Source organism: Mus caroli, unplaced genomic scaffold (assembly GCF_978045245.1).
Source record: "Mus caroli unplaced genomic scaffold, Mus_caroli_1 scaffold_18, whole genome shotgun sequence".
NCBI lineage: Eukaryota > Metazoa > Chordata > Mammalia > Rodentia > Muridae > Mus > Mus caroli.
The window spans coordinates 19,659,545-19,683,661 of record NW_028227273.1 but is presented as its reverse complement, the minus strand read 5'-3'; the positions used below and the strand labels follow the sequence as shown (position 1 = coordinate 19,683,661).

General features: G+C 41.6%; 1 protein-coding gene across 5 annotated transcripts in view; it reads left to right on the top strand.

The window, feature by feature from the left end:
- Positions 1–24,117, top strand: part of Ltbp1 (latent transforming growth factor beta binding protein 1) — a 387,481-nt gene that overhangs the window by 280,648 nt on the left and 82,716 nt on the right. For all 5 annotated transcript variants that reach the window (XM_029471038.2, XM_029471037.2, XM_021185976.3 and 2 more), the window contains 4 exons: positions 5,621–5,746; positions 6,893–7,018; positions 8,433–8,555; positions 11,841–11,960. In XM_029471038.2, the coding sequence (XP_029326898.1) occupies positions 5,621–5,746; positions 6,893–7,018; positions 8,433–8,555; positions 11,841–11,960 (495 nt within the window). The remainder of the gene's footprint in view (positions 1–5,620; positions 5,747–6,892; positions 7,019–8,432; positions 8,556–11,840; positions 11,961–24,117) is intronic.

Sequence of the window (24,117 nt, the reverse complement as noted above, 5' to 3'; positions counted from 1 at the left end):
TCGTATTCTTTATAGTAGAGACATAGGAAAACGTAGTAAGGTCATTCCCAGGAAAACGGGCCCTGAGAAGCATAAATAGGGGATTTTGACATAATCTATAATAGAGAAGAATGAAAATAACCCTAACATCCCGTTGCTGAGAATAAAATGCTAAGTGACAAAGGAGAAAGAGGAAGGCCATGGGCTTAACCACGAACTTTCAAATAGTTCAGTGATAGAACCAAGACACACTTGCACCCCTGGCCTTAGCCCTCCCTGAGCTTACATGGCTTCTCTCTTGGATTTTATTATTAGTACAAAGTGGAGAGCAATAGAAATGTGAGCAATTCTAAATAATTTTTGGAGCTCTATAATTACATTTTTCATTTGCTCTTCGGAAGAGGAATGGGCTCATGGCTATAGACAGTTGTAATGAGGCTCTCAAGTGAAGCCATTAGGAGAAGATCACACCATAACATCATGATGGGGTCTTGAAGGGAGAGAGAGCCTTCAGTACCATAGGGAAAGGGGGTAAATGCAAACTTTCAGGGATGGTGGGCAAGTTTCATTCCACATAAACTAGCCTCACCTCAACTTAATGCCAAGGGATATGAAGGTTGTCACCATGTAGGAAGTTATCCTGGGGCTACAAATGGGGAGGGGGATTTGCAAGTTCACAGCATTCTTATTAACTCTGTGCATCAAAATATTGCAGGGAGGAGAGAGATGGACTCCAGTGTGTGTGTCTTTGTGTGTCTGTGTATATTTGTGTGTGTGTGTGTGTGTGAAAGAGAGAGGCTGATATATAGAGATACAGACTTATAGATTTATAAAGATGACAAAGAGAGAGACAGAGATATTGATAGGAAATCAACTCTAAGATCTAATAAAAATGGTGATTTTTAAATGGGCATGACTAAAATTATTATTCTTTTTTTTTTTTTTTTTTTTTTTTTTTTTTTTGGTTTTTCGAGACAGGGTTTCTCTGTATAGCCCGGGCTGTCCTGGAACTCACTTTGTAGACCAGGCTGGCCTCGAACTCAGAAATCCGCCTGCCTCTGCCTCCCGAGTGCTGGGATTAAAGGCGTGCGCCACCACGCCCGGCTTTAAAATTATTATTCTATATTCTGAACCCATATACATGTACATCTGCCCTCCTCCTCCTCATCTGAAGACATGTAAGCATGTAATATGCTATTTTGGGAAATAGAAACTTTCTGATTATCTCAGTGTTGTAACATATCATGTAACAGTGAATTCACAGGGTTTTCTAAATAAGCACTGCACTTCCTTTTCTCAGTGCGAAGGTAAATTTAGTTCTGTCTGAGTCTGCTTGTCAGCCATTAGAAGACAAACCTTTTCACACAGTAGTTTTGCAAAACTTCCTTACATTTTGACTTTTAAAATGCTGTTCATTGTTTAACTATAGAAATGATCCTGCATGTCTCTTTTCAAATAAAGTTTTATTTTGTTTTCAATTATTTATATCCAATTGTGTCCATATGCACATGTATATGTGGTTCAGGGTCTGGGCATGTGTGAGCGCAGTGTCTGCAGAGTCCAAAAGAAGCAGGTGGTTGTCAGATACCCAACATGGGTGGTTCTGGAAGAGCAGTGTGTGCAGCTAGCCACTGGGCCATCCCTCTACCCCCGACAGTCTTGATTTCATCACTTAAACACAAACGTGAGGAATAACTAAAAGGGGGAGTTGCTGGGCTGCAGCTGAGTTACGGAGCTGATTGAAAGAGAAATGAATGCAGCTCTGCTATATGACGTGGTAAGAAGACAGCTCAATTTAGTCTGGCCAATATTCAGGACTAACATCTGCTATCACATGTTTGAAGCACAAATATTTCCTTCCAGGAAACAAGTGACCCTGAATTCTTTTTTTCCATTTTGTGTGACAGTTGTAAGTGCTTCCACTTCCTCTAGTAAAATAACCTTCTGGAAGGAATCCATTCTTAGGGAGAAAATTATAGATAGAGAATCTTCTAATTGTATTTGCAGCTCCAGAGTTGTTACATAAACACAAAGGACAATAGCATGAGACTACCATGTCCTGCCAAATTTCATTTTCAATCAAAATGTAAGCATTCCTGGCAGTTTAATGTGAGGGCCGAGATACGGATTTAAGGAACCCATGCGTCATTTTTCACAGGGATGTTGTATAGTTTTTATCCCTTAAAGTCTAGACACAGTCGATGGCATGTCTTACTGCTGTTTTCTTGCATAGTTGAAGAAAGGGATGGACTAATCTAAGATTCTAAACTAAACACAATCAGTTCCACGTTGCTCAGTGATGATATCTTTATGATTGCGAGATTGGAAAGGAGCCCTTTTGGATCTGGCCACACAGCCTTGGACATGGAGTCATTATAAAAAGGAGCAGAGTAGTTGCGGGAAGCCTTAGTCCCCACTCTCAACAACTGACTCGGTGACTTGCTACGTTACTGGCCTACTGTTTCCAAATAAATCAGGCATTTCAGCATCTAGATTCTTGATTTTGCACAGTGTCATAATAGCTGAAGGATAGGTTGGAAAAAATCAAACCTTTATTTCTCTAGCAAATATTTACAAAGTGGAAACATCTGTTTCAATTGTTGTGGGACAATGTCTGCTTCTCCTGGGGAAGCTGGGAAGCCAGGGCATTTTAATAAACCTTTCCATGAGTTAATACTTGATGCCTTGCTCCGACTCTTCCTGTCCTGTCTCTATTGGCCTTGCAAACTGGCCAGGAACAGCTCTTCCTCTTCCACGACTGCCTTATAGAACCCTCCATAATGACCCATGGCTAGAATGTTTTAAAAACTATGTGCTAGACTGGTTCTTCTAGAACTCAGAGTTGATCTCTTCAAAAATGGTCATCCCTGAAGCATATCCCTACTGTCATTACAGTCTCAAAAAAACTCTGCTGATGGGAAATGAATTGGTTATTCTACTATAAAATCATCTCTCTTTCCTATTCCAGTTCCATTGTCTGTGCGTTGATTCCTTTGTTCTTCAATACCTTTGGACAATTCCATGATGAAGGGGTGACCTTGACACCAACACATGGGATTTTACAACTGGCCCAAAGCTTCTCCGTTCATTGAGTTGTAGAAAATAAATACCTGAGCTGCTGAGTCTCCCACTGGCCTTGTAGCTAAGAGACACAGAGCATTTGGCTTCCCATTGGCTTTTACTCCTCGTGGTTCTTTCCCCCAAGTCCTCAGTGGATTCTAGACCAAGAAGGTTCTTGAGTTGGTGAGGGTGAGGTTGTACCAGGGGCAGCACTGTCTTGCAACCCAAGATGCACACATGTAAGCATTTTGAAGGGCACAGGAAAGATTCCAGTGGGACACTTACTCACCCAACCATCTCAGTGGGACACCTAACAATCCCTGGAACCAAGGACAGTCACTTTCATCAGGGAGCCCCTGAGGGCAGGAATGAGCACTGCCTGAGAGGATATGCCTCGGTAGAATGTCCTACCTGTGTTTCACAAACTCCCCAACGTTCTTCACCTGTATAACTTCAACCCCATGGCTCTAAATTAATGTGTTGGATTGGAAGGAAAGGCCAATTGTTACTCATTCATTGTTACTCATGTTCATGTCTTAAAACCACAGAGTTGTCATTGTTAGCCATCTTTCCTGCAGATGGTTAACAGGACATACTAGAACCAACCTAAGAAAAATAACTGAAATGCACTGATAAACTGTGTGCTGGGAATATATTGAATTCTGTTCCAGCACCATGTGTTTTTGGAGACTTCTATTGATGTGTGTAAAAATTCCAGCCTATAGTTAGTTATGCCTGGAAAACAACAGATAAATATTTCTTCTTCAAGAAATTGGTAGTCATAAGGAGGATTGTGTTAAACCCCAATTTTACAGCCTTCAGTTCACCCGGAATCATTGTGCTAGTATGTTTATTCACTTTCTGATGAATTCGTTTTACTTTTGCCTATTTGGGTTTTCCAGGTTTTAAGAAAGTGGCCAGGAAAATGTGTATAGGAATCTCAGTGGTTAACAAACCAAGAGCTTTAAATGCCAGTCATTTTCAAAGAAGGCATCTACTATAATGGATAAACAATAACTGGAGATGTCTTGGTTGTTTATTTTCCTACTATGAAATTCCCACAGGAGAATTTCTACCTGAGAGTCTATGCACACAAGCCAGTGAAACTCTTTTAACCTTTGACCTTCAGGGTTAACGGCAGAGCCATCTCTCCAGCTCTATCCCTGTCAGATATATGACTTCATTGTGAATGGTAGGAATAATATTCATGACTAACTCCTTGGAGCTGCACATAAAGTGACATGTTACTGAGATCGTTTCTTTTCAGTTCTCAAGTTGGAACTCTGTTTCTATTTTACACTTGTAAAAAAAAAAGCGTGGTCTAGAAATGACTGAGTAACTTATCGCATACTACAGGGCTATAAATGATTTTAGAATTTATACCTCTTTCTGACTTCGAGCCATCAAAGCACTTGGCTGTACTTTCCACACTCTGCCATTATACTTTCCTGCAGGATTCGTTGGAGACGGGATATCTTAGATGGGGCACTTCATCTCAGAAAGGCGCTTTTGCATCCTGCATCTCTTGGTTAATTAAGCTCATTTTTATGCCTTCCTAGGCATCTCCATCACCGTGGTGTGATGACAAGCGATGGCATGGGCTGGGATGAGAATTTGAGCAGTGCAGTTTTGGAGGAAGCAGGAAGTGTCATGGGAGCATCAGTAGGGAAGCAAGGAGGGATGGAACAGATTTAAGGGACGGTTCTACTTTGATAAGGCAAAGTGTGATCACCTTAACATTATAATATTCATTATAATATTCATGTAGAAGTTTTAGGACTCTGGAGAGTAGAAGTAAAATTTTGCATCGGCTTAGTCGCTTCTAGGGAACTCAGATTTGAACTGCTAATGAATAGAAAGTCCTCATGCATTTCTCATTAGGAGAGATCGTGTGATGACTCAAACTCCCTCACTTTGGAAGAAATAATTAGAGAAAGTAGCCAAGGAGCTAAAGGGGTCTGCAACCCTATAGGAGGATCAACAATATGAACTAACAAGTACTCCACAGAACTGTGTCTCTAGTTGCATATGTAGCAGAGGATGGCCTAGTTGGCCATCAATGGGAGGAGAGGCCCTTGGTCTTGAGAAGATCATATGCCCCAGTACAGGGGAATGCCAGGGCCAGGAAGCAGGAGTGGGTGGGTTGGGCAGGGCAGGGGGGGGGTATAGGGTACTTTGGGGATAACATTTGAAATGTAAATGATGAAAATATCTAATAAAAATGTATTTTAAAAAAACATAAAAAAAAATTCAGAGGAACTCTTTGATAGGCCATGGAGGAAGTCACTTTACAAAGGATTGATCTTCCTACACCCTTCATCATGGAAGACTTCTGAGTTTCTGTTTAGTTCATCTTCTAACTTGATTCACTGGGAATGGGCAACGCATTTAGGGGGAAGCTATCTGATCAGTCATAAAGTAGCTGCCTGAGTTTGCAGTTAAACTGAGAGCCCACCGTGTTCTGGCTACGTGCCTACAATATGAAGCTCAGCTTCTTGTGAAACGCAAAGCTTTGTCTCCTGGGTACAGTGAAATGCCCACTGAGGTGGGGTTTTTCACCTTGTTTTGTTCCTTTTTTAAGAAATCAACGAATGTACTGTGAACCCGGACATTTGCGGAGCAGGACACTGCATCAACCTGCCAGTGCGGTATACCTGCATATGCTACGAGGGCTACAAGTTCAGTGAACAGCTGAGGAAATGTGTCGGTAAGGAACACATGTGGTAGGCAGACTATTGAGTAGGAAACAGTTGCATACTTGGAATGTTTCTTAATTTTAATCATCTTGGGAAAACATTCGTTTATTTTATAAAGGGAGCTTCAAAAAATTGTTTTAAAAGAAGTAGTTTGCCCAAACCCCAGGATTCTCTTATTTCTGTGTTTAATGCCACTAACCTTGCTACAGGTAGGACATTTCTATAAATGTGGGCTGCTTTACAAAAGTAAATGAAATATAAACTCCAGCAAATTACACCTGCAACCATGTATTTTGCCCAAACGAACACTGAAGCATGCAGCGGTAATAAATTCATGCATACATGCAAAGTCTGGTTTCTGATAGGGGTTTCTAAATCCTAATCTCTTAATGCATGAAGAGTGGATTCCTAAGTGAGTCGGGGGGTGGGGAGGAGTGTCTCATAGTTGTTATAGAATTATTAGTCAATGATTACAATGTATTAACTCTAAATTTATTTTAACCCTTTAAAATAAAATGTACTATGTTTTAAGACATGGGCAATAAAGTAATGAGAGAGAGAGAGAGAGAGAGAGAGAGAGAGAGAGAGAGAGAGAGAGAGAGAGAGAGAGAGGAAGAAAGCCAGCATCAAAAACATACTCCTGGCACTACTTTACTGTATGCATTTCCTGTATGTATGTTTATGTGTAGGTAGGTGGATGAGACGCCCCACTGGCATTGACTTTCTCATGCAGCTGTCACGTGTCACCTTTAGAACCTAAGTTACTAATCAAGAAAGGTAGTAGAGATTGTCATGGCCCAGCAATGACTCAGAGTGCATTGCTGGTGGATTCTCCCTGAATTTCCTGGTGAAGGGGAAATTCCAGTACTTGGTGCCCCCGCTCATCAGGAAAACCTTCTCTATTGAGCCGAAATCTGTATTTCTGAAGCACTAGTGATAGGTTTTGTGGGGGTTTTTGTTGTTGTTGTTATATTGTTTTAAGTCCTACCCCTTGAGTCCTACACTCCTTTGGCTCATTTCCCCTTTGGCTGTTCCTTTTGCTTATAAAGATCTCTCTGATCCCCAGGGGAAGGTGTTGATATTTGGTGCATCACGGGACAAAGGAACAGGGTCCTGAAACCCAGCTCTAATTTCGCCTGTTGTGTTTTTGTTAACAGACATTGATGAATGTGCTCAGGTCCAGCACCTCTGCTCCCAGGGTCGCTGTGAGAACACAGAGGGAAGTTTCCTGTGTATCTGCCCGGCAGGGTTTATGGCCAGTGAGGAGGGTACTAACTGTATAGGTAATAATGACGTTCTTCTTGATGTTGGTTCTTGGGGGATGGACAAGTTCAGTGCTCATACAAACATTCCAACACTTATTATTATTATTATTATTATTATTATTATTATTATTATTATTATTAAACATCGGCTGTTATGTAGCAGTCTGCTTGGTGCTCAGAGACAACACTTTTGTTAGAGTAACTTGGAGTCAAGCTTCCTCTGGGTGTTGTGGGACTGGTTGTGGAGCTAGTGCCCAAGGTCAAGGCAACACTTTGGAAGGAAACTATCAAAGGTGTACGATAAAAGAGGTTATTTTGGATTTACCACCACCATTATGTAAATCTAAACATGTGACTTGAGAGCTTGCTGAATACATTAAAGAAATGATGGTATAAACCAGATATTTCATTATCATACTTAAGTAGATAGGAGATAGAAGTAGAAAGTGGTATCTTTGCAAAGCATAACTGGTACAGTCACTGTGGAAAACAGTGTGTAGATTTCTAAAAAACAAAAAAAATCCCTATAAATAGAATGACCATATATAATCCAGCTATACCATCTCTTAACATGTACCCCGAAGACTCTGTATCCTGCCATGAATACAGCTACACACTTATAGCTATTACTGTACTGTTTACAGTAGTCAGGAATTGGAACCAGCCTAGGTAATCGGTATCAACAAATGAATGGATAATGAAAAGAGAGAGAGAGAGAGAAAACACACACACACACTAGAAGTGTCTTTCAGCTCTAATGAAAAATGAAATTACTAAAATTTCTAGAAAATACTAAGTGCTTTTTATACTTAGAAAACCAAATGCTGCATGTTCTTTTTATATGCAGCTCCTAAGTATGTATGTATGTATGAATGTATGTATATATGCATGTATGTATGTATGTATGTATGTATGTTTTCATATGGAAATGAGTAGGAAGAGGGTTGAAAAAAGCAGAAAGGGACCCATGAGAAGGGGGGAGAAGGAGACTTAAAGATGGGGTGGAAGGTGGTGACATCCATGTGGAGATGGGGCGTGATGGGGAGGAGGTATGGGATGTGGAGCAGTTAGAGGGTGGGAGGGGAGGGGCGGTGAATGGAATGTGGAGTGTAAAAAATGAATTACAAATAAAATTAAATTAAAAAAGAAATAAATACATAAGTAAGTAAATAAAAAGTAAGATATGGGGGAGCTTATAGAAAATATATGGCATGGAAGCATATTGGGAAAGGAAGGATGCAGGTTGGGGCAGCATTAGGGAGAAGGGGTCGGGTAGGGGAGCAGGTTGGAAGGGGTAGAAAGGAAAACAAAATTAAATGTTTGTAAAGGCCATAAAGGAACTCTACCACTTGGTGTCCTAATTAGAAACTGGAGAGAGAACCATAACAACTAAAAATGACTCATCCCAGACCATACTTTATGTTTCATGCAGATGTGGATGAATGCCAGAGGCCTGATGTGTGTAGGGATGGCCGCTGTATCAACACCGCTGGGGCCTTCCGGTGTGAATACTGTGACAGTGGGTACCGGATGTCACGAAGAGGCTACTGTGAGGGTGAGTGTGTTGACCATACAGAGAGACCTGTGACTTGAGTCTCAGCAATGTAGCTGGGTCTAGAGCCAGGACTGGAAGGCAGTTGCCGTGGGTTTTGCAGTTCTTCTCAGTTCTGCCCGTGACCCAGTGAGTCCTTGGTCCCTTCACAAAGTTCAAAGCCTCTCTCTCTGCTCACAGCCTCTGCCTGACTTCCATGGCTCTGTCTGCCTTATTTCCTACATTGACATTCTCATTACTTTTTACCTTGGCATCTGTCTTTCCTAGTGTTTGCAGTTGTAAGCACAGTTAATTGGTGATTATTCTGGATTGAGGCCAGACTTCATTATACTGTCTGGCTGCTCACTCGTCTGTGAATACAGTGCAGGTGGAACCTGGGGTCATTTTTCATTTCCCCCTTCCCATCATGTAGCATTCTTTTGTCTTAACTGTCTTCTTTTACATGTATTCTGGAACTTTCCTGCAGACTGTTTGAAACTCTGTCTGACCAATTTGGAGCCAGAGACTAATAGTGCTAGATAACATTTCTTCATTACACGATAGAGATGGCACTCATTAGAGAAATGTCTTGTAAACTGTACAGTGTGGTCAGAATTATGTTCTAATTGGTATTTCTGTTGGTGCAGATGTTCATCTTACATCAGTTCTTCTTCCTCTTCCTCCTCCTCCTCTTCTTCTTCCTCCTCCTCTTCTTCTTCTTTGGTAATTATTTTTCCCCAGAGAGATTAACTTCTGCAGCAATCTTGGCATGGACCCACAAGAGCAAAGACTTAGGTCCCTGACCTGGTGTTTGGAGGGTTTAGAGTTAGATGTGGTATTGGATCCTGGCACTCCCTGGCTAGCTGGTGCAGCTGCCTGAAGCTCTACATCTTGTCCACTGTGGGCAGACTTCTATAGCTAAGGAGGGAGTAGGCTCAGTGGACTAGTCTTCTCTCAGCTGTCCCTTGGCTTCTGCATATTGGCTCCCTTCACACTCAGATGACCTAGGCCTGGAAGGAGAACTAATTAGACATTTCTTGGCAGTCCATACCTGCCTGTCCTGCTGGCCTCTTGCCTCAGCCCCTTGGGTTCTAACTCTAGAGACAAGTGGGAGTGTTGTGTGTTGCTGGGCTTCTGATCAGTTTGGAGCTGAGCAGAGCCATGAACCTTCCCATCTGTGGCCCCGTGCCACTGGACAAACACCAAAGTGTCCCCACTGTCCTCTTCTAGGGAATCCTCCCTCTGCAGTAGAGAGTGTGAGCCTAGAAAATCGTGGGAGGGACTCAACTGACAACCCTCATTCGTAGTAACTGTCGGGTCTAAACCTTAGTTCATCGTCTGTAAATGGAGAGCCATGAAGTCAATCGACAGGGTCATTACTAGCATCAACGTGTGTAGCTGAAGCCTTTATGCTATTTGTCATCTTCCTCTTTTAGTGTCTTTATGTCCTCTTCCATGATTCTTTGTTCTTGGCCCAAGCAGAAATGTGCTAGAAATTGAAGATACATTTGACAAATATTCATTAACAAAAAGAAAACCAAACACTAATCCTTAATTATGGTCTGTATACAGTCCCAAAGAAGAGAGAGGAGGCTGATTATGGGATGGATCCCCGGATGTGGCAGTCTCCTGAATAGAATATTCAGTAATACTCAATCTATAGGAATTATTTAACTCTAGTTAACATGTCACCAGGGTTCCCTGGGTGTGCATCAATCTATCTACACAAAAAGCCTCGAAGAGAAAAAGAGACCCAATAATATGTGACTGTTTTTAATCCCATGGTGGACCAGAACCAAAGGTCCCCAGGTCTCTGGCTCCCTGAAGCTTGTCTAAGATGTCATTAAGGAAGCTGCTTTCAAACAGAGTTGAGTCTCCAAGGATACCATTTGTAATTTTCAGACATTATCTCATTTGCCCTTAAAATGTCACAAGGCAGGTGGCCCTGGCTTTGTAGCTGAAGGCCAAGCAGGAAGTGCTGTAGCGTATCTGCAGGTGCTGCCCGACACCTCAACACAGAGCAGCCTGTGGCAATCTGATGAGAGAGAGAGAGAGAGAGAGAGAGAGAGAGAGCACAACAGTGTGTCATGTAGTTACAGCAATGACTCAGTGCTTTTGTTTTGTCTCCATAATATTCCCTTTAAGCATCTTTCGTGCGCAGAAGTTTCTCTCACAAAGTATTCTTAAAGGTATCTAGAATGAAGACCGCAAGTGTCTGTGATTACTTAATCAGTGAGCCAATTCTGCTTATTTCCACTTTCGTCTTTTACCTTGGATCCTAAAAGTGTGTTTCCATAAGTATGTTCTGGGGGGTCTTCTCTTATACATTTTGTATTGGGAAACTTAGACATTGCATGTGCTTCTCTAAGTACAAAATTCTTCTCCAGGAAAATAGACTTCTATTGTATGGAGACAGTGACTCCGGACTGGTATCATTTTAAACTAGAGCCCCTTCTTCCCCTCTTTTATTTTTCAAGTGTCTTGAAAAAAAAAAGATGCCATGCCTAGGACTGAGAGGATGGTTCAGTAGGTAAAGGAGTTTTCTAGCAAGCATGGTGACCTGAGCTTAGTCCCCAGGACCCACAGGGTGGGAGTAGAGAAGCAATTCCAACAAGTTTTTTTTCTCAAATACATGTGTGTGTGTGTGTGTGTGTGTGCGCGCGCGCACCTACCTGAGTACCTCTGAGAAAATGTCAACCATATTTAAAGCGGTTTCTCTCTCTCAAAAAAAAAAAAAAAAGAATTACATTTAATAAAGTCACTTAGCAGCACACAGTAAAGCTGACATTTAATGGGAGAGTTCACAAATAGTCATATCACCTCTTCTAGAAAAATTTTGCAGTATCTGGTGAGTTCATTTTCCCCTCCTTCTCTTTATGCGCCTAAGAATTCATCTACTATGATACTTAATTCACTCAATCCTAGAATGCCCTCTATTCTATGGAAGCAAAAGAGACGGTATGTCTCTGGAGAAAACGTCCACTGCATAGACATGTGGCCTCCTCACTCTCATCCTCATTGTTTGTGTTTCTTTCTGGCAAGCTTTGCTATCACTTGAAAGATTTGGTCCACGGTGTGGCCCCAGACAACCCACTGACTCCCAGGGTGGAAACGGCCACCCTTCCAAAGTGTAGCTGCAACCAGCTTTATCTGTGTGTTCCTGTTGGATATTTGCCACTAGACCCAGAGCCCTACCTAATTATCTTCTTTCCTGAAATATAAGATCTTTTTCTCACTCTCGTGATGAAATTCAGTGCTTGTGTTGGGCTTCTGATAAAATGTTCACTACCTAACTTCCCAATTTTTCAGATATTGATGAGTGTCTGAAGCCAAGCACTTGTCCCGAAGAACAGTGTGTGAACTCCCCCGGCTCTTACCAGTGTGTGCCCTGCACAGAGGGGTTCCGCGGCTGGAATGGACAATGCCTTGGTAGGTACCACCACACCCCCATCAGGATTTCATTTCTTTGAAAATAAAAGCAAAATTTAAGAGATGACTGTGGTTCTCAGAAAAGTTTTGAGTAATTTTTAATCATGGAGGATGTAAGAGAATGAGTTGGTGCAGGAGAAATGAAGCTCTAGAAGGGGCAAATAGTTCTGAGGGACCCAAACTCTCCCTAATAAGATCTTAAATGAAATAAAACAAAATGGTCAATATTACAGGAAAGAAAGATGGAGAGGAAAAGACATAGAAAGGGAAGTGTATGCCCACAATCCCAGCTCTTTGGGAGGCAGAAGCAGAGAGATTGTTGTTTACCAGCCTAGGGTACCTAGCAAGATCTCTCAAAATGGCTGGAGACGTAGCTCAGTGGTAGCGCTCTTGCCTAGCTTGTGTAAGTTCCTGTGTTCAATTTCTAGTATTGGACTAAAGGGAAGAAGATGTAGTGAGATGGAGTGGAAGAGAGAGAGGCAGGGCACAGCCAGAAGCTGGCATGGCACACACGGAGCTGAAACCAAGGTAGAACTCGAGGAGCTGAAGAAGAGACAGCCTCTCTATTACTGGGGTCCTCTGCCCTTGTGCATCTGTTTGCCTGTGATTATTTTGTTTCAAGCTGAGATCTTAGTTCTGGGAAGAAGTTTTCAGTTGTCAAGAGCACAGGATGTTCTTGCCGGACACTGGTTCAGTTTCCACAAACCACACGGCATCTTACAATTAACCTGTTACTCCAGTTGACCCCAGTTCCAGGGTTCCGTTACCATCATCTGGCCTTGAGAGCACAGCATACATTTGGTTCACATACTTACATGCAAGAAAATACTTAGATACATAAATATTTAAGAAAATAAGTCTCTTTTTCAAGAAGTTGACATCTTTCTACTTTATGCCAGAACTTTGAATGTATGAGTTTAGCATATCACTCGTTCCTACTTTAATTTCTCCCCAATTGTGTAGTAAACACACACACACACACACACACACAATGGTTTCACATACTGAAATACATTGAGAGGCAAAACGGATCATAAAACAGTGTCCTCTCAAATACTTCTTAATGAACATTTAAATGGGTAAGAAAGGGAGACAGACCATTTCTGAGAGGGCAAGATGTGTGCCAGAGGCTTAGGAAAAAATGAACTTGATTGTGCAGAATAAGGCCAAAGTAGTTGATCTCAGAGAACAGAGAAAACATGCTGCACGATGTGGGGATGGAGGAGGCGGGGCCTTCCACTCAGTCACACATGCTGATTTGTATTCTGCGAAGTCTGGGAAGACATTCAGGTGCTTTAGAGGGACAAAGATTAGTTGGCAACAGAGGCACCCCCAATGTCAGAGCTTTGGCTTCATCACCAGACATCAGGACCTGTGTAGTCATTGTTGCTGGTACAGTTGTCATTGTCCTAAAACACTACCTACATTCCCATCTACATCCCCGTCTGCATCCACATCCCCCAGAAGCTCCAACCAATGGCACTGTGAGATGTATAACTTTGAGGAAAAGAAGAAAAGGTTTCTGTCCATTCACTGTTTATTGATAAGCAGTGATCCCTGTCATTGGTGCTACTCAGAAAGCGCACTGGGTTTTAGTTTTCCCATCCGACATAGGTTTCCGAGTTCTTTTGGTGTTCTCATTTTCACACACTGGTGTGTACGACCCAGAAGCTGTGCCTTGACTAACCATAGTTCACAAGAGTACAAACACATCCTGACTCGTGGATTCACTAATGTTATGTGTCTACTCAAACTGATGAGTAAGCAAGCAATGCTTCTTGAGTAGAAATAACGGTGTAGCCATTGTTGCTGGTACAGTTGCCTTATTCTAAAACACCATCTACATTCCCATCTACATCCCCATCTGCATCCACATCCCCAAGAAGCTCCAACCAATGGGACTGTAGTTCTTATAGTTCGGTCTGTTGCTCAGCTAGACCAGTGTCACACTTGTGCTCCTTGTCTGCCTTGCTGTCTGTCTTCCATGATTAAGGACAGGCAGTGTGCTTTCTCCTGCTTTGGGCAGAATGTCAGGCTCTATAATACATAGATCAAGATCTGCTTCCAACATAGAGTTACCACTCCTTCATTGTCATATTAAACTGGCCATGCTCTTCAATTTCCCACGAGGGATTTTTATAGATTACTGAAATCTATTTTTCCATCTTAATCTTTTCATTAGAAATAGAGTTTCCAGGGTTGAAAAAGATGAGTGGGAATGAAAGCAGATAACTATATACCCATGGATATATTTTATTTCAATGCCTATTAGGGATGGTTTGGGTCAGTAAGAATTATTTGCTCCTTTTAGAATTTCCTGGTCTCCATGCCAACTCATCTTGTGCATGCCACCATGCCACACACACACACACACACACACACACACACACACACACGTAGGGGGCTGTGACAGAGAGCAATCTGGGTTGAATTCTAAAAGTTTCGGACAATGCTAATGACTGCTGAGCTCTACCTTCTTGTGCCTTTACTTTTCAGCTCTCACCTCCATACGTGGGTACTCTAAATTGCTTTTTAGAAGGTGCAGTATTAGCCAAGCAATTTAGAGTACCCACGTGTCTTAATCTCAGCTTCTCTGAGGGTAAAACAAGAGGAATATGAATTTGAGGACAGCCTAAAACACAAAGCAAGTTCCAGGCCAACCTGAAGTGTATATTGAGACCGAATCCCAAAACAGTCCTCTTTCCCAGTGGTTCTCAACCTGTGGGCCACATTCCCCTTTTGGGGGGGGGTCAAGTGACCCATTCACAGGGGTCACCTAAGTCCATTGGAAAATACAGATATTTACATTACAATTGATAACAATAGCAAAAGTACATTTAAGAAGTAGCAATGAAGTAAGTTATGGTTGGGGGTCACCACAGCATGAGGAGCTGCATTAAAGGGCTGCAGCATTAGGAAGGTTGCAAGCCACTGCCCTAGTCCCAGGAGAACTTGCCCTGCATTTTGAGTTGAGCAAATGGTTCCGTGTCTAGGCATATGTTTATTTGTTCTTTCAGTGAGTATTTCTAGTGCCTCCTGGGCAACGGGCATTTGAGAATAAACAACATAGAGTTCCTTTTCTCAGGGTCCTTGTTCTCTGGAGTTCAGCTGAACAGCTCAACTATGAAATGCACAGAAGTCCATGACTATGAGTTTCATGAAGAAAGAAAAATGAATCTAAAGGACAGAGGGAGTAGATGGGGAGTATTAAAGATGAGACTCTGGTGCTCAGACTGTTCAGGCAACATCTTATAAGATATTCTCCACTAATCACTTATATCTCTCTTAATAGTTACCAGTGGCTCTATTTGATATAAAATTATTATAAATATATTTGTCTCATTTGCATATATGTGTGCACATGCATGTGTAAGGGTGTCATGGTATCCAGACAGAGGTCAGAGGACAACCTGTGAGAGCTAACGCTCTCCGTCCATGTGGGTTCCGGGCATCAAACTCAGGTCTTTCATCTTGGCAAATAAACTCCTGAGCTATCTATCCTACCACCTTGATATTTGTTTCTTTAAAGATCTTAAGAGTTCAGATAAGTTATTCTAGTCTCATTTGCCTGTTTTTCTTCCTTTTTAATTGAAATTTTTATGTAAGAACATTAAATATCCTGTAGACACATTTCTTTGGAAGAAAATCTAGGTGTGGCACTCATTAGTTGCCATCTCTAGAGAAGACAGTCCCTAACCACAAGACTGTGGTGTTTCAGGACATTAGTGGTCTCCTTTCATAGTCTATTTTTAAATACTAATAGATTCAAACAAATCTGACATCTTACATAATATTAAATTGGCCTTTTTTTCATAACTGGTCTACTTGCATGTCAATTAGACTTTTTTTCTGTTACAAGACTTCATTAAGTATGGCTGTTTGGGGCTGGAGAGATGCTTGTGATTAGAGCAGATACTGCTCTTGCAGAGGACTTCTCTTCAGTCCCCAGCATCCATGCAGAGGCTCCCAACCATCAGTAACTACAGTTCCAGGGGATCCAGCTCCCTCTGCTGATTCCTAAGGCATTGCACATACATCATCCAACTATATGAGTGCTTGTGGGCAAAGCACTCATATAGATAAACAAAAATAAATCAATCTTTAAAAAAGAATTTCCTTTAAAAATTAAAAAGAAAAAAAAAACTATATCCACACAAAGACTTGAGGTGGATGAAAATGACATGAAGGAACTTTTTATCTGGCCTGCTAACTAAAAATTAATTTAAGAATCTATTCTAGCCTTTATATTCTCAGGGATTTGTTTGTTAATATGTTTTTAATCTGAGTGAATGCTGAACTTGTTAAGGTCATTCATGACCTGCCTGGGTTTGTACAGGACACTCTGATGCTACCTACCTATCAACACAGCTCCTGGTTTATGAATGGAGAAAGAATGTATGTCATGATAGGTGAGCCTTGGGTGGTATTGACTGGGGTGGGGGCTGTCTTGTTCCTGTGCTTGACACAGGGAGCTTCCTTTCTTACCAGTTACTGTTCACTTCAGACATCCGTGGGGGCCTTGCTCTACCTAGCACATCATCTCTTAGTTTCTTTTGTCAACTCTCCTTGCTATTCTCCTTCCCTAGCGTCTTCCTGAGCCGTAGATTTCACTCCTCTCCCAATGGCTGCTCTTATCATTGATGCTTTGCTCCTTGGATCTGGCCTTTGCTCTGCTCTTGTTGCCAGACTGGTTCAGTCTTCAATGACTGTTTCATCACTCTAGGTTGGAGCCAGTTCCCGCTGGCAGTTGAAACCAGGGAAGGCAGCCTGGCAGGTCATCAGCTTACAGGTCAACAACTTCTCTTATGGAGTGCCTGATGAGAGCTATTCCCCAGGGGTTGCTCTGACAGTTCATTCTTAAGTCTCTCTGAAATTAAATGGGAGTTGAGCCACGTGACCCCTTCAAATTTTAGTTTCATTATCTGTAAAGTACCAAGGAAAGATTGAAACACCTTTATATAGCCATACAAATCACCAGAATTGAATAAGGGATATGAAGCACTTGGTCTGACATATGATTGGGTTCAATAAGTAGAACTCCCCAGCCGTATTGTCTCTTTATGACAGTTATCCTGAAATATGAAACACAGCAGTCCTGTATAGAGTGAATATGTCACATTCTCTGTTCTTTAAATAACTGTGCCACTTTGGCTTTCTTCAACCCCATGGCATGTGTTTACTCTTCCCCTACTATTGAAACTTTCTTTCTTTCTCTCTCTCTCTCTCTCTTTCTCTCTCTCTCTCTCTCTCTCTCTCTCTCTCTCTCTCTCTCTCTCTAGCTCTATGGGTTTTTAAATTTTATTTATTTATTTTTTACACCCTATATTTTATTCACAATATTATTTATTTTTATTTATACGAGTACACTGTAGCTGTCTACAGACACACCAGAAGAAGTCATCAGATCCCATTACAGATGGTTGTGAGCTACCATGTGGTTGCTGGGAACTGAACTCAGGACCTCTGGAAGAGCAGTCAGTGCTCTTAACTGCTGAGCCATCTCTCCTTTTTTATATGAACTAATTGTGTGGTTTCATCTTAACACTTTAGCCTTCTTATGTGGATAGGGTATACATCTTAGGGATTGAGATACATCTCTGTGGGCTCATTAATGATTCCTAATGACCATTGGGCTTTGTGATAGGTTGGGCTTTTATATTAGTGCTACGGTTCCTCTTTCCACCCATTCTTCTGCATGCACACCCTCACGCCTCAGAATGCTTAGCTCTTGGCAGTGTGTGTCCCACCCTTAGGTTCATTTTAATGTCTTCCTTACAGTTGAGTCTGTGACCATGTAACTTAGGAGCATCAGTTGCCTGAACTTTATCAGAGTGTTACTTCTTTGTTGATCTCTTTGGGCTAACAGCCTAGCTCCCAAGAAAGCCTTCTCAGTGTGGTTTGGCCTGTGGCATTTGAATAGCTTAGCATTCACAGTCTTGACCAGGCTCAGAGCCCTAGTAGAATAAACATAGAGAACACATGGTTTACAACTTGTGTTAAGAATCTGTGTCTCAGAGATAGCTTTTGGGGCATGTGTGCCTGTTTCTACATGGCTCTGAAACTGAAGACTCGGTGCTACAGAAGCCTTTTGACTTAATGTAGTAGATGAATAAACACCAGCCTTATGCTTTGCTCATTGTATAGCAAAGGAGTCTTCTAATCAATGCAGTGAGCTCTGGACTGTGTGTCCATGGATGTGAGAGAAGACACAAAAGTGCGGAAACAACAAAATTCACCACTCTATTATTTTGTTTAATTTACCAGGCAAAGGGATGGGTTTCCTGATAATGTTTAGGTGCATGGGGCTAACAGATTTTGTTTTTGTTATTTTGTTTATTTTATATATGTCTATAAATAATATGTCTATAAATATGATATATATTTAATTACCCCCCACCTTGTCCTTCACTTAAGATTTCTTCCTTCCCTTTTCATGGTCCTCTTTAAACACACACATACACACACACACACACACACACACACACACACACACAGAGAGAGAGGGAGAGAGAGAGAGAGAGGTATCTCATATATGTCTTATTGAGTCTGGATTATTTTGCTTAACAAAATGACTTTTGGCTCCACTATTTTTCTACAATTTCATTTTCTATGACTAAATAAAAGATCATGCGTATATAGCTACATTTATTGGTTAACTTGTTGGCCTAGATCAGAGCTAGTTGCAATTTCCAGCTATTATGAGTAGTTCAGTGGTAGACACGAATGGGCACTCACTCTACCTGTCTTAGATTGATTTGGACATATACACAGGACTGTTCTATCTGAGCCATCCTGTAATTCTGGCTTTAGTCTTGTGAGAAATCTTCATATTGATTCCCACAGAGTCTGTATCAGTTGGCATCCTCACCAGCCTCTTTCCTCACATCCTCACCAGGTTTGATGGTCATTTCTTTTCTGGTGAGATGGTGAGATGGAATCTCAAGACAGTGTTATTTCTCTGTGTCTAAGGGTGTTAAAACCTTTTCAAGTATCCACTGGCCATTTGTGTTTCTTTTCAGAGCTGTCTAGTCATTTCATTGGCCCCATGTATTGGATGAAGTACTGGTATTTTTCGATTTAAGTTTTGTACTTCTCCATATATTCTAGGTATCAATCTAATGTCTGATGTATGGTTGGTAAAGATATTTTTCTCAGAATTCTGTAGGTAGTCTATTTTTGTGATTATTTCTCTTGCTATGTTGAAGCCTTATCATTCTGTAAAATACCATTTGTCAACTCTTGGGGTTGTTACTTGTGCTATTGGGGCCCTGTTCAGAAAATCCTTGGCTATGGCTATGTCTTGAAATGTTTTCTCTATGTTTTCTCCTAACAGTTTCAGAGTATCAGGTCTTACAAGAAAGTCTTTGATCTGTTCTGAACTGAGATATGGTGAGAGATATGCATCTAGCTTCCTTCTCCGACTTGTAGATATCCAGGTTTCCCAACATTCCTAAGGAGGCTCTCTTCTCTAATCGTGTTTGTGGCATCTTTGTCAAACCTTTGGGGCTGTCATTATGTGGGTGATTTCAATGTCTTCCAGTCTGTTCCATTGGCCTACATACATTTTTATGCTAATACCAGTTTTGTTACAATGGCTCTGTAGTATAATTTGAGATCAGCTATTGTTGGTAGCCACATCATTGCTCTTTCTGCTTAGGATTGACCTGATTATTTGTGGTTCTTGGCACTTTCATATGAACTTTAGAATTTATCTCTAGTTGTGTAAAAAGATGTAGTTTGAAGTGCATTGTGTATTCAGTTTGCTTTTACTACTACAGCTGTTGCCACAGTGTTAATTCTGCCAACCCATGAGCATGGGAAGACTTTCTGTCTTCTGTTGTTTTCTTCCAGTTTTTCTTTAGTATTTTAATGATTTCAATGTAGAATTATTTCACCTCCTTAGGGAAAAAAATTTTGCTTTTGGAGACAGAAACTACAGCTGTGTGACCAAGAATAGAAATGTCTCTTTATATAGTTTTGACTTGAGCAAGTTTCTCACTTGGTCCTCCACAGCCATCAGCCCGTGGGACAGATACAAGGGTTGAGTCTCAAACAGATTAATCATCTTATTGGAAGCCACATGTAGTAAGAAACAGGATGGAAACAAAATCTCGGGTCCTTTGTCTACAAATTTGTATAAAATCATGGGCACCCCTCATATACACTCAGCAAATTAATGAGCAAAGCCATATAAAAGCAACAGTTATGGGAATTAAAATCTTCATAGGAAGGACGAAGCTGGAATCAGCCTCTGTGAACTGCCAGTGATAGCTAAGGGGTTCTGGAAGTACTTCTGCAGCATCCTTAACCATGGCAACCTTTCCCTGGAGAGTAGCAGTCTTCCTTTGGGAAGTGAGTGGGGTAGGAAGCCTGTGGCTGGATGAATGCAGTTAAGGATTGATTTTCTGAGGTCATCCTTGGCTGCTTGTGTAGGATGGAGAGAGTCTTGGCTCCTTTCAAGTTCTAAAAAGAAGAGTGATTCTCTGTCAGTTGTGTAGCAGGTTCTTGTCAGCAGCTTACTATTTCATATTTTTTAAACTTCATCAGAATTGACAGGGCCTAAGCTCCTGGGATTTGCTGCACCTTCAGCACAGCTGAGATGGCCTCACCATGTTGGCACAATCAACATCTGTGTCTCATTTCTCCATGGTCCGTTTCCTGTCAAATACATTCTCCTATCTTTCCTATGAAAAATAACCCATGGCGAAGAGTTTAGGGGTCACTGCATTGAGGACACATTTGGGTGAGGGGGTGGTTAGCCTCTGCATTTATGTGACTTTATTACTGGAATATGGCACTCCTGTTTTTAGTTCAAAAGGATTACATTGCCTGAAGTCTATGTGGGTGACTAAGGAATTAATTGTGGTTGGATGGATTCAGAGAAATGATTGCCTCATATTGTTGACAGATTCATCTCCTTGAGAATACAGGAAATAATGCATGTAGATTACTGCTCTGGGACAAATTCTAGCAAGTTCCAAGAAACTGACAGGTGATGTGTAAGACTCAGATTAGTCCAAGGAGAGCATGAATGGGAGGAGAGAGCCTCCTGAGCCTCTCTGCACCTGGTAGCTCATGCCCAACAATCAGGGATTTGAGGCAATATGTTCTGAAGATATTAGGAACATTCAAAAGGCATTCCTGACTCACATGAATTACATCCCAAGGCAGTAAGAATTAGCAAGGTGGGACTGCCAGTCAGCTGGGAGACATCTTGGTGAAATTGTGGGGAATGGAAAGTTGCCAGAGGGCTGAGGGAGGTGCATGCCCTCATCTTCCCAGAAAGAGAAAAGAAGTTGGAGGGGGGGGGGCGTTTACCCACCACTGATCTGCGTGCTAATCTTGACAAAGTGTTGTAGAATGTTTGGTTCAAACAAGATGTAGAAGGTTTTTAAAAGGAAAAAGAATGCTCTAAGAGCCAGCCAGAGTTTATTAAGGACAAGTCATTTCTGGGTAGTAGAGGCCTCAAGTAACACACCCTGCTGGCCTGGTATCCCTAGTGTGAACAAAGCATTTCTCAATCTCTCAGGACTCTGCAGTTGATAAGGATCAATTTGGAACTGGTGATAGCATAATGAGATGTCTACATAAATCTTTGAGCTGTTATAGCCAGAACTTCTGACCTTGTAGATAATTAACCTGGTAAACCTAAGGGGGAAAAAAACCCCTACATTTTCTTACTCTGAGAAATTCAGCTTAATTCACTAAATGGTAGACACTAAGTTGGTAAACCCTAACAGCTCATGTGGAGTGTGGAATCCATTTGTCTATGTTTTTTTTTTTTTTGATAAATTTCCTATCCTGAGATAAAAAGCTAAGACTATTGGAACTCATTATGCAAATGCTTTGGAAGAATTTGGGTAATATGTATGTTCTGCATGACCATAGGCTATAGTAACATGAACTTTGAAGTCTAATATGGGAAACCAAGACATGATTACTTCCTTCTATTGTAGAAATGAGGTAATCCTGGTAGGGGAAGATGGTGGGTTGGCAGAATCTATCTTGCTTCCTGTGGTATGTTGGTGGGAGACTATCCTAAGGGTTAGAAATAAGAAGTATGGTGCCTTAACCTTCTGTTGGCATCAAGACCCACACATGCTTGTCCTTGCCATAAAGGAAAGGTGAGATGCAGTCAGTTTTGTCTGTGAAGACTATAAGGTTCCTATGAGAGAGTAGGCAGTGTTCAGTAGGCTGACTAGCTGGATGTAGGGCTCTGTGGTCCAGAGAAGAATTCTGGTTTTGAGATAGATTATGGAGTTTGCTTTGTTCTGCATGTTTCAGTTAAGCGTTGATGTCCTGCTGCTCTCTATCTACCTCCCTTCTTTGTAGAAATCCCTTGGGGAATTCTCTGTTGCACGTTATTCCCTCTAGAGCTTAATCTCCATGAAGGCCATGGACCTGATTGACTCTAACTGGTATAGAGCTTAATCTCCATGAAGGCCATGGACCTGATTGACTCTAACTGGTATGTCTACAAGAAATGGCTGGTTCCATGCAATTTTGTCTCTAATAAGTAAAGAATAGACATTTAAAAACTACTCTAGCTATTACACAGCATTCTATTTCATCATTAATCATGGTGGTAGCTTTCAAAAAAAAAAAAAAAAAAAAGGTCAACATTGTAAGTATCCCATGCATGGCAATCCACAGTGTCTGCAATTTAAATAAAATATGGCCTTACGAATAGACATCACTGTTGCATTCTATGGCTCTGTAAATCACTTTTTCTGGGGCATGAGTAATTAAACAGAGAGTCCATACATTTCTGAACTTGTTAACATTTTTGAAACCAAACCAGATACTAGACACGACATTCTCTCGCTGCTGTCTGGAATTTACGTGCCCGTGTCTAGGCTCGTTCTTTTCCACTATTTACTCTGGCTCCAACTCTTGGCATCCTCTTTCAAGTTGTTTGCTCTCAGTGTTTACAAAAGTCGGTTCCCACAAGCAAAGAAAGGGTGGGGAATGAGGCAGCCTGGAAGTGCTGTTTTCTGTTGTTAGAAACTCAGATCTGTGCACCGTAATTAGGGTTATTTTTGAAAGCAACGGTGAATTCCGTGGGCAGTGCCAGTGACTTCTTCCTGTGCACACATGGAATTCACGGTGCGCACCCTCACAGACGGGCCTCTGCCGTGTGTTAAGTCTAACTTTATTTCTGAGTTCTCCCTTAAGAGAGAAAACAGTCTTTGTAAAATGCAAGGAAGATAAGAGCAAGCCGAGCTCTGGGTTGCCAAATGAAGACAAAGACTCCGCTGGGCAGCTGATGCTCTGCCTTGTGTTGGTGAACAGGGAAAGATGAAAAGAAAGAAGGCTTTCAAGAGCCTTAGTGATTTTTGATGTTTTGATTAGGCTGGAGAGATGGTTTGGAAGTTAATTGTGTGTACTGCGCTTACAGAGAAGCTAAGCTCTGCTCCTAGCTCACAATTGCCTATATTTCCAACTAGGGGGTGGGGTGGGGGTGGAGAGGATGGGGGAAGGGTTGTGGGGGAGCATCATCTAACCTTTGTGGGCACTTACACTCATGTGCACATGCTCTCTCTTCTCACACACACACACACACACACACACACAATTTAAAATAAAAATAAATACTTGGGAGGCAGAGGCAGGTGGATTTCTGAGTTTGAGGCCAGCCTGGTCTACAAAGTGAGTTCCAGGACAGCCAGAGCTGTCAGAGAAACCCTGTCTCGAAAAACCAAAAATCAAAAATAAATAAATAAACAAACAAATAAATAAAATTTTAATTATCTATTAAGTTATTTATTTACTTTATATCTCAACTGCAGGATTGCAGCTCCCCCCCCCATCCTCACAGTCCCTCTCACTTTCCCCCCACCCCTTACTCCTCCTCCCTTTCTCAGAAGAGGGAGGGCCTCCCCTGGATATCAACTAGTCTTGCCATATCAAGTTGCAACCTAGGCACTTCAAGCCCTCTATTGAGACTAGACAAGGCAGCTCAGTTAGGGGAAAGGGAGCCAAAGGCAGGCAATGGAGTCAGAGACAGCCCCTGCTCCTGCTGTCGGGGTCCCACATGAAGATCCAGCTGCGTAACTATTACATATGTGCTCAGTGCTTAGGTCAATCCCATGTGTACTGTCTGGTTGGCAGATCAGTCTCTGTGAATCTCTATGGGTCCAGGTTAGTAGATTCTGTA